General features: G+C 43.9%; 1 protein-coding gene across 2 annotated transcripts in view; it reads left to right on the forward strand.

Moving 5' to 3' along the window:
• Positions 1 to 8,262, forward strand: part of LOC147255647 (nuclear receptor coactivator 3-like) — a 63,388-nt gene extending 55,126 nt beyond the window's left edge. Inside the window, exons 12-23 of one of the 2 annotated variants that reach the window (XM_086213474.1) lie at positions 20 to 1,134; positions 1,315 to 1,447; positions 1,803 to 1,961; positions 2,144 to 2,374; positions 2,608 to 2,713; positions 2,801 to 2,972; positions 3,248 to 3,574; positions 3,949 to 4,047; positions 4,398 to 4,644; positions 5,034 to 5,211; positions 5,324 to 5,528; positions 5,625 to 8,262. In XM_086213474.1, the coding sequence (XP_086069600.1) occupies positions 20 to 1,134; positions 1,315 to 1,447; positions 1,803 to 1,961; positions 2,144 to 2,374; positions 2,608 to 2,713; positions 2,801 to 2,972; positions 3,248 to 3,574; positions 3,949 to 4,047; positions 4,398 to 4,644; positions 5,034 to 5,211; positions 5,324 to 5,528; positions 5,625 to 5,633 (2,981 nt within the window). In that variant the 3' untranslated portion in view covers positions 5,634 to 8,262. Of the gene's footprint in view, positions 1 to 19; positions 1,135 to 1,314; positions 1,448 to 1,802; positions 1,962 to 2,143; positions 2,375 to 2,607; positions 2,714 to 2,800; positions 2,973 to 3,247; positions 3,575 to 3,948; positions 4,048 to 4,397; positions 4,645 to 5,033; positions 5,212 to 5,323; positions 5,529 to 5,621 lie in introns of both variants that reach the window. The other variant, XM_086213473.1, reaches the window with a different exon arrangement.
• Positions 8,263 to 10,540: the final 2,278 nt, after the last annotated feature.

Raw genomic sequence — 10,540 nt, forward strand, 5'->3', positions numbered from 1 at the left:
AGATTTGTTTGTGTTCCAGGCATACACTCTCCCATGGGTGGCATTGGCAGTGGAGGAAGTGGGGGAAGCACTACCACATACTCCAGCAGCTCTCTAAATGCCCTACAAGCCATCAGTGAAGGGGTCGGGAACTCCCTCCCCTCCACCTTGACATCACCCTCGCAAGCCCACAAACCTGACAGCTCTCCCAGTGTCCACTCTTCCTCTTCCTCGTCTCAGCCAAGCCAGCCACCAAAACCAGGCCAGGATGGCTCCAAAAGCCCAGTGGGAGTTTTAGGGCCTGGGTCTGGCGACCATCATCACCCTGTGCACCATCACCACCATCATCAGCATCCTCAGGCTGAGAGTTCTGGGGAGCGACCAGACAGCCAGGCAGCTACAGTGACTAAAGAGACTGGAGAGGGAAGCAACGAGGCAGGTGTGGCCAGCTCCGAGGCCCCTCGGAGGGTGCCAGATAGTAAAGGGCATAAGAAGTTACTGCAGCTGCTGACTTCACCAGCTGAGGAGCTGGGAATAGGTGGCAGTGGGCCAACGGGGCCCCCTATACCTCCCCCACCGACCAGCAGCACCGCTCCTGCAGGCTCAGAAATTAAGGATCCAAATGGTGGGATGACAAGTCCCTCATCTACTGGGGTCTCCTCCTCTTCTTCGGCCAGTGCCAATCCAGGCCAGGCAAGTGGGCCAGGTGGTGTGTCTACATCAATATCATCAGCCCACTACACAGGGTCACTGCAAGAAAAGCATAAGATCCTCCATAAGCTCCTTCAAAATGGCAATACCCCAGATGAGGTAGCAAAGATCACAGCTGAAGCTACAGGGAAGGTGTCACTGGGGAGCCAGGAGAGTGGTGAGGTGGGAATGGGAGGATCAGGCGGTAGCAATGGGTCCGGTTTGATAACAGAGCCAAAGCAAGAACAGCATAGCCCCAAGAAGGAGAAGACGCATGCCCTCCTCCACTACCTCCTGAACAAGGATGATTCCAAAGAGCCAGTGGATGTCAAGCCCAAGCTTGAAGAGCTAGAAGGGAAAGGACCCCCAGGGGCTGCTGGCGGTCCTCCCCGGGGTGGCTTGGCATCCGGGCCCAGTCATGCACCCGAGCCGGAAAGCAAGATCAAGTCAGAGCCACCTGATGATGTAAGATTGCCACTTGTTTTTCACATGATACTATAAACATTATTACCTGAAATTACACAGTAAGACGTCAAGCTGAAGTAAACCTGGACATGACTTGATGCCTTTGATTTAACTACCTGTTGTCCAAATGGTTAAGGATCCTCAAAGACATTTAATAATTTGTGTTATTTTATTGTTCAGTTGCACAACCTGGAGTCTATCTTGGGAGATCTGAGGGGTTCAAGCTCTGACTTTTACCCCGATCAAGCTGGTGGAGGCAGCACAAATGACACAGCCAACAAACCCCAGGGTTGCCTTGACGACAGCCTTCAGGGTAAGTGGATCAAGGACCTTTAAGAAGACATAATTACATGCAAATTGAGTGGTATGATGTCATACGTGATGAAACATCATTTGAAACAATTATTTTACAGTTTTCACTTTCCAGGTGAATTTCCGGTCTTCAGTTTTACTCTTAAAGACAGGGTCTCACTAATATCTGGTCTTCACTTAATTGTCAGTTTTTGTTGGAACTGCAGTTAAGTCAGTTCCCATCCACAGTAAAACCTGTTTGACTGTGTGATTCAACATTAGAGCAATAATAGACACCAAACAAACATGACTGTATAAGGAGGAGGAGGAGGAAGAAGAAGAGGTTTTTGGCCAATTTGTTTATACTTTCTGTACAGGGAGTCCAGGTATGGGTCCGGGACCTCGAGGGCCCTTCCAAAGGACCATGTCTATGGAAGGGAAGCCTCCTGGTGGGCTTGGAGGAACAGGAAGACGCCCAATGCTTATTAAGCAGGAGAGCATGATGGGAAGCCCAGATGGTTACCCAGGAAACATGGGTGTGTTGTACATTTATCAGGACTTTGTCTCTGCCCCCAATCCTTTTTAATGCATTCCCCAAATTAGGTCCTTTTCTAAATTTGTTGAATCATATTTGATAATCTAATAAGTCGAGACACATATGCAACAGGCTGATGGCCACATATTTTCAATTCTCATATATGCCCTTCTTTGTTACCAGGACCAATGAATAGAGGGATGGTTCCTCAGAGGTCTCCCATGGGGGGGTCAGGGGACTGGGGCATGCCCCGCTCTAGTGCCAGCCCAGTGGGTTCAGCTGGACATCCCTCCATGATGCGCCCAGGCATGGACTACAACAATGGCAAGGCCATGATGCCAGGTCCGATGGTCAGCCGCTCCAACAGCGTACCAGGTTCCAGGTCCATGCTGCAGCAGCAGCTCATGGATATGGGTATGTTTGAGCAGCCCAAAACTGGTGGGTTATGTGAGGATTTTTACCAAGAAGCTGCATCGGGGTCAAAATAGTTTGCTACATTTCCAAAAGCTTATCTTTCCATATTTTGTGAATCTACCCTGATAATCAGTGCTAGGTCTAGGCATCTGAGAGGATGTAATATACGTGCTGGTCCAGTGGCTTCTGACTGCCTCAGTATGAACTAAACACTGATTGTCTTTGTTGCCAAGGTGGCGCTGGTGACATGGGTATTGGTATGAGTCCATTCAGCCAGCAGGGCCAACCCAACCAGTCCCCCTCGTGGCCAGACACAATAATGGGTGTGGAAGGTAACAGGTGAGTGTGACCCACCTTTTTATTTTTGCCATTCCTAATTAGCAGTTTATCATTATAAACCTATGGCTGATGATCTGTGTGTTGTAGACGCCAGTTTGGCAATACCTTGGATGATCTTCTGATGCCTCCCACCACCAGTGAGGGTCAGAGCGATGAGCGGGCGCTCCTAGACCAGCTGGACTCCCTTTTAAATAACACAGATGGTATCGCGCTGGAGGAGATAGACCGGGCTCTTGGTATCCCAGACCTCGTCAGCCAGGTAGATCGTGAGAGAAGATTGGAGAAGATATCATAAGCAGGAAACAGTCTGCATGTCATGACTCATAAGTGAGATTTAAATTGATGTGTGCATTAGATATTTCAGTCATGACTCAGAGTGTTCAGGCTGTTCCTTCAGTGAAGAAAGATAGATGAGCCCAGAGGGATCTGTCCGTGCTGCTTTAGAAAAAGACAATTACAGAGTCAATGAACCAAAGATGAATCAATAAGACAGAGAAGTTTCACAAATTTCTCCTTTTGTCCTGCCTGCGGCAGACCCAAGGAGCAGAGCAGCCCCTGGAGCCTTTTCCAGGACAGGACCCATCCATGGTGCTGGAACAGAAGCCTCTCTACGGACAGGGGTATCCTGGATCTCCAGCCATGTCCATGCAGTCTGGATATGGTGGCAACCCCATGCAGGGACAGCCCCAACAAGGAGGGTTTGGGCCCATGCTGTCTCAGATGGGCCAAGGCAGCAGCTTTCCTGGTATGGGTGGAATGGGGGGGATGGGACACCCCCGTGCCAACATGATGAGACCCAGAATGATGAGTGCCAACAAGCCCATGAGGCTGCAGCTGCAGCAGAGGCTACAGGGACAGCAGGTATGAAATTTAACCTGAATATGTGATCTATTTCCCCTGTTAAATTGTATTATTACATGTTATGACTGATTAAGATGTTTCAGTGTGGGGAATTTTCAGGTATGAGCTAGTAACCAAGAGACTTACAGGAAAGGGAAAAACTAGTTTATTCACAAATTGTTTCTGTTTTGAATTTGAAATTGCCATTTTAGCATCCTGGATTTACAGCTACCCCAGAAGAATTGTCTGTCACCACAGTTCATGCAGTTGATTTCTCATTTTTCTGAAAGCCCAAATAATGCATCAGAGGTGTTCGTCCATGTATAATTGAATTTTTAAATCTATAGAATTCAAGTGGTTCTGAATCTTGTATTGACTTTTTTGTCCTTCCTCAGTTCATGAATCAGACGCGGCAGGCCATGGGCATGAAAATGGAGAACCCAGGAGGCAACCCTGGCATGAGGCCCACCATGCAGCCTGGCATGGCAGGACAGGTAGATGATGAAATGGAACACCTGAAGGAGGAGACTAAATGTCACAGATTTTGTTTTAATTTGTACAATCAGAATTAGGTTTGTCAGTTATAAATATAGAGTTTGACTCTCCTGTAGGTCATTGAAACAACTGACATGTACTGTAGCTTTGATAGGAATGTTCTAGAATTTAGAACAAAAAAAAGAAAGAAATCAACAAAGAATTGATTGTATACATATGTAATTGTTAAGATTTAAATGTTAAGGCCAGTGGATATAAGTTGTCATTAGAACCTTAATGTTACAGCTTTCTCCTGTAGATCTTTAGACATCGCCACCCTCCTCAAATATTCTGTGTTTGTTTGGTGCAGCCGGGTTTCCTCAATGCTCAGATGATGGCTCAGCGCAGCAGGGAGATGGTCACCATGCAGATGAGGAGGCAGCGCATGATGATGCTGATGCAGCAGCAGCAACAGCAGCAGGCGGCAGCAGCTGCTGCTGCAGGTGGATTCAGTCCCCCTCCGAACGTCACAGCTCCCGGTGGCATGGACAACCCTGTGGGAGGGCCAAACATGGGCCAACCGGGCCCCCAGCAGTTTGGCTATGGAGGGAATTATGGTGAGATACAGAGACAGGGTCTACACAGATGAATGCTGCTGCCTGGTGGTGAGGCCGTGAACTGCAGGATTGATTTTATAGAAAAATGCATTCATGTCCAAAAATAAACAAAATCCCCGCTGTCCTCACCTATTTCATCATCAGACCAGGTATAACTTACTTTGGGAATGTACGTATTCAAGCATTCTTCCAGTCAACAGTGTCATCTTGTGTCTTTACACTGCGTTCGTTCCACATCGGAAATCTGAGGTAGAAACTGGAATTGTTGTCACATCCTAGTTCACCACATTGCAATAGAGGAAGTGGGAAGTGACAAGAGTACATACTGTTGACATCACAGCTGGTTGTAATACCGTTTCATACTAGAGACTCAATAACTTTCTCTACAGGAATGGGCCAGCAGGGAGACCCCTCATTCGGCCCATCAGGCAGCAGTCCTCCAAATGCCATGATGCCAGGCCGCCTGGGGCCTCAAAACCCCATGATGCAACAGCACCCGCAGGGCGGCCCCATGTACCAGGGTGCAGATATGAAAGGCTGGTCACAGGGAGGCATGGGACGCAACAGGTCTGTTCTCCAGACAAAGCAAATCCCTTGTTCTACAACTATTACAAGATTGTGCTGTCTGACTTCTTCAGTTGTTGAACATGTTTTCCTTCCTGTCCGCCACCCTCACCAGTTCCTACCCTCAGCAGCAGTTTGGGCAGCAGGCACCTCCAGGGCAGCAACAGTTCGGGCAGCAAGGGAATCCAGGCCAGTATGGGGGCATGATGATGAACGGGGGCATGCCAGCCAGTGGAGGAGGAGGTCACATGGGCCAGATGGGAGGGCAGATGGGCATGAATCCAATGGTGATGGGGCGCATGCCTATGGGGCCTGATCAGGTAGGTACAGAAGCAAAGAAATTCAGATTTCTATCATGTACAAATATAGAGTTCATGTTTATGTGATTGTCTACTCTGCTCTACTCAATCTAGAAGTATTGCTGAACATCCTGAGAGAAGACTGTCTCACTGTGATCTCTGTCTGTCAGAGATAGAACACGGCTGCAGCACTGGAGTGTGTGGAGGACCTGTGTGTTTGTGTAGTGCTGCACTCCCACCAGGTGGGGGTGTAACCTTCCCTTTGGACTCAAAGCCGTGGAGGTTTCACAAGCTGAGGAAAAGACACACAAGGAAACGGTGGTCACCAACGCTGTGCCACACAAAATCCTCAAATGGTCAGACAGACGGCTCTGTGATTCCTCTTGTAGACTGAAGTTTAATATTCTTCTCTTTACGAGTGGTGTATGTGTGCCTCAGAAAACACACATCTTTGCTGGACCAAACATGGACGGTGGGCTCGAGTAGATCACTCGAACATGGACAAACGTCTGTGTGTGTGTGTGTGTGGGTTTGAAGACATCCTCTCCTTTGTCGAATGTACCTTGAAGCTGTGTTCAGATCTCAAATGTGCGACTCCTCTTATTCCCGATTCCTCTTGTGTGGGATTTTTTTATTCGCCGTCTCTCTCTTTCCCTTCCTCTCTCCCTCTCTCTCCTGCTCCTGGAAGATCTCTGCCTAAAAAATGGTTCTAGATGACGAGCCATCGGATTGTGACACTCAGATGAATGTCATTAAGCAGCAGCACATTGTTTTTGTCCTCCAGGACATCGCGGGCTAAAGTACGACTGAATTACTCGTTGGCTGATTGCACTTTAAGGAGAGGCCAACATCAAAAGGATTGTGGCAATATAGAGGCCTTTACCCAAGAATTAATGCATAGCAGCAGACATTTACTGATTATTTTTGTGTGTTTGTGCTCTCAATGTTTTCCTCTCTGAAATGGGGGCGGTAGGTTTATTGGGAATGGGTAACCTTAATGACCTTTGTCCTAAAGTGGGAACCAGTAGAAAGGCAGAAAGCACAAATTTTATCCACCATTCTTGTCTACAGTGTACCGATTTAGTATAAGAAGAGAAAATTGACTGTTTTTAAAATCATTTTAAAAACTTCTATTAATCAAAATTCCACTTATATTTCTACAGATTCAAGAGGTTTTATCAACAACAGAGGTGATTTTTACATCAAAAACATTGCAGGTATTTTGGTTATCTTACACCAATTTTCAGTGTTAAAAGTGCAGAAGTAAAAATTAAAGTACAAAATTGATGTCTATGTAAGCTCACACTGTTAGAAGAAGAAGAAGAAGAAGTGTGATTTCAGTGTGCAGATTTCTAGCAATAACCCTTCCTCCTGGTTCTCCTCTGATGACAAAGCTGAAGCACCATTGACTCGAAGCGAAGGTACTGCAGTATTAGACATGATGTCTCGTTTGGAGCTTTTTTTTGTTTTGTTTTGTTTCTCCTGTGAATATGAATTGTAAATATGCTTCAAATGTACTATATATAAATATATATATGCTTTTGTAGGTCACATACTGTTTTTGCACAGATTGTAAGGCTTGATATTTAAAAGTATAATTTTCTTATTCCGTCATAGGTCAGCTTTTATTTTCAATACTTTAACCATTGGTTGGAAAGAAAGGGCCTTTTTTTTTAAGCAGTACGTGTAGATTTTCTTTCATACTGCCTCTTTGGTTCTGTCAGAAAGCACTTTTTTTTAATTTATCTTCAAATCATTAATTTCTCTTTATTCTCTGAGGACATAGTCTTAGCTAAAGAGGTGCTAGTGAGTAAACATGTATATTATTTTTGACAAAAAAAGAAAGAAAAATAAACAAAAAGCGTTGACACATGATTGTGTTAGGCTTGTAGGGGCCCGGATGTCTTACCAGCATGTGGGTTGATATTTTCTGAATGGAACCCATGTTTCCTGAGATTTATGTGCTTCAGATTTGATCTTTCAGCTAAGAACTCTGATACAAAACTCTGGAAATCGGTCTTTTTTGATTTGATCCCACTGGAAGTTTAACACGTAGTTTTAATCCTATCAGTCTCTTAATCGGTGACTCTTTTTTTTTTTTGTGTCGTCGTTTTTTAAGTTTCTCTTTATTTTGTTCCATTTTTTGTGAAGCTTATATTTGAGAATCTACCTTTGAAGACACGCTCAATCCAAAGATTTTTGTTTGCCATTCTGCAGTGCGTAGAAACAGTTCCTGATGTAGATCGTAATTGTGTGCTTTTACTGTTGCACATAACCTATAATATACATTGAACTAAATATGTTTAATTGCATATATTCTATTCCCTACATAGAGTAGAAGACGAGTCTGGTTCTGCTGAGGTGGTTTGAGTTTTGTTTGTGATTGTTCCTCTCTTTCCGTAGAACTTAATGGCCAGTTGATTTGTGGTGCTGCAAAAGGTTATTTCACAAGAGATTTAAAGGTTTTCTCAACTGGAAAGGTTTTCATGATTGATGTCATAATGTCTCTGAATAAAAGCTTGGAGTTTTTTTTTTTTCTTTACACCCCCCCCCCCTTCCCCCCAGTCTAAATGAAGAATATACAAAAAAAAAATTGTGTTTTGCTTTAAAGAACCGTGCATTGTTAGAGTAAGAAAAGAGAAAATACATCTGGGAAACATGCAGTCATTATTGTAGGATGTAAGATACTATTGCTTTTTCTTACATTGTTTCTTGATGTTAATATCAATGTAAATACAAATTTATATTTAAACATTACAATGTCTCGGATTTCTTTTTACACCTGCAAGGTTGCGTTCTGTACAAATGTGAAGACTCGTGTCAAGTCCAGCCACTCGGCAGCGTTTCGCTTATCAAAAAAATTATTTCAGAGCAAAACTTCTGACTCAAGTCAAACATTTAACACAAGGAAAATGCATTTTTTGGTAAAATTGATTCATCCGAAAGTTTAATTTGCAAATCCAAAATTTGCACTTGTTATTGAACAAGTCTTGAGTGATGTGGAACTCAATTCAATTGAATATCTTTATCAGCGTTGTAAAACAAGGTATAACTCCAACCCAGTGCAGTAAATTAATAAATATGGAATAAATATCAAATTTGGCTCTGTTGGACTTGCATTAATAATACAGTTTTGGTCACAAAAGTATTTTATAGTTGTTGAAACATTGTTTAATTTCAGAATTGACCCATTTGATCTGAAATTGTTTTTTGATGATAAACTTATTCTACTCGATTGTGCAGTTAAGAAGGAAAAATGTCTCTACAGGGAAATAAAAGTATTAAAAGCATTTAAATTGATTTCTTTTCGATAACAGAACATCCAGATAAAAGAGGAGAGATGAGCTGGAACAAAACACATTAAATCAGTAACTTGAATAACAGAATAGAATGAAACATTAAGGAAATCCTGTTGTAATTTTGACCTTTAAGCTCCACTCCACACTCAAGCGGACGCATCAGTGTCAGGACAAGAAGGGTCTTCTTCTGAGAGTATTAATGAAACATGCTGATGACTGGAGCCTGGCTGTCTGTGTGAAGTGGGAGATGAGAGTGTGTGTGGAGAGAACTCAAGAGTGTGAAGGACATCTGTCTGGCAAATCATCAGAAGTGAGCTGAACCAGGCGAGAGCTTCCTCTCAGACTGGCTGTTGTCAGTGTACTCGGCCGTCTACAGCTTGGCTTTCATCTGCTGTGTGTTTCCTGCATCTGGTCAACCCCCTAGCCCCCCTCCAGTGTGGGCTATTGTCATTAATCATTCTTCTTTATTTCCTACTCTTAATGATTTTGCACCCCCATGAGAAGATCTCACGTTTTGCTCAACCTCCCCCGAGCTGTCCCTACCTGCTGCTCCGGCTGCTGCTGCCGCTGCTGAGTTCTGTCAGCCCACTGAAAGCCTCACATAACATTTCTTTTACAGGCCTGCCTGTCATTTTTAATAAAACTACCGTGTCCATCGGCTTGACAGAACTGCTGTCAAATTACAGTGAGCTGACTTGCTCAGTCCTTGAAATTATCCAGTGTCAAGTACAGCATTCTTTTGGGGTTCCATGTAATGATCACCTGCAATTTATTTCAACTTAACTTTTCGATTTTATACGTTGTAGAAACTATCTTCTGTCAGGCTTAATGTCAGATCAGCACTTTGACTGAGCCTGAAATATATCAACATCTGTTTGTTATGAACTTTAGTGAAGACATTCATGATCCCCAGAGGATGGAGTCTGCTGACGTTGGTGATCATCTGATGTGTCATCCAGTAACAGGTCAAGTTTTTCCCAGTCAAATCTCTCAACATCTGGAGGTCATGGTGCATCAACCCTTCTCAACATACATTTGGTGGTCCAGAGGTATTCTGATGACCCTGATGATCCCCCTGCCTGATCTACCAGCTCCTCCATAAGCTTGATGTTTGGTTTTATGTGAACTACTTCGAAAACTATTGGACAGATTAGTGTGAAATTGTGGACACAGTGTTCTCATGGTACTTTTATTTACAGCCTCACAGAGCCACATGAGTCTTATTCAGACAATAATATCAAATCTAGTTGTTGTAATTATAGGACTACTTGATAAGGATATAAGGCCAAATAATGGCTCACCACTGGATAAAAGAATTGCATGTTAGAAAAAAATTTGATTTCTTTTTCTCTTCATTTAGCCTGGAGACACTATAGATCTTTTTCATTGTCCACAGATCACAGATCAGTTTCTCTCGTCTTCCAGAACTTGAGATGGATAGATTAGATAGATAGATAGACAGACAGATAGATAGATTAGATAAACAGACAGACAGACAGATAGATAGATAGATAGATAGATAGATAGATAGATAGATAGATAGATAGATAGATAGATGCACAAGTTTGTGAGTCCGCACAAGATGTTAGGGTACGTTTACCGGGAAATTACTGTAAGCCGGTGTAAATTCCCCAAATGTGACTTAAGCAAGCTCGTGCGTGTGTGCGTGCGTGAGTGCGTGTGTGTGTGTGTGGGGGGGGGGGGGGGGTAGGGTGGAGCAGGAGGCGGGATGCA

Source organism: Aulostomus chinensis, chromosome 9, assembly GCF_037954235.1.
Source record: "Aulostomus chinensis isolate RoL2024-O1b breed Wild chromosome 9, RoL_Achi_v1.0, whole genome shotgun sequence".
In the NCBI taxonomy this organism is placed as follows: domain Eukaryota; kingdom Metazoa; phylum Chordata; class Actinopteri; order Syngnathiformes; family Aulostomidae; genus Aulostomus; species Aulostomus chinensis.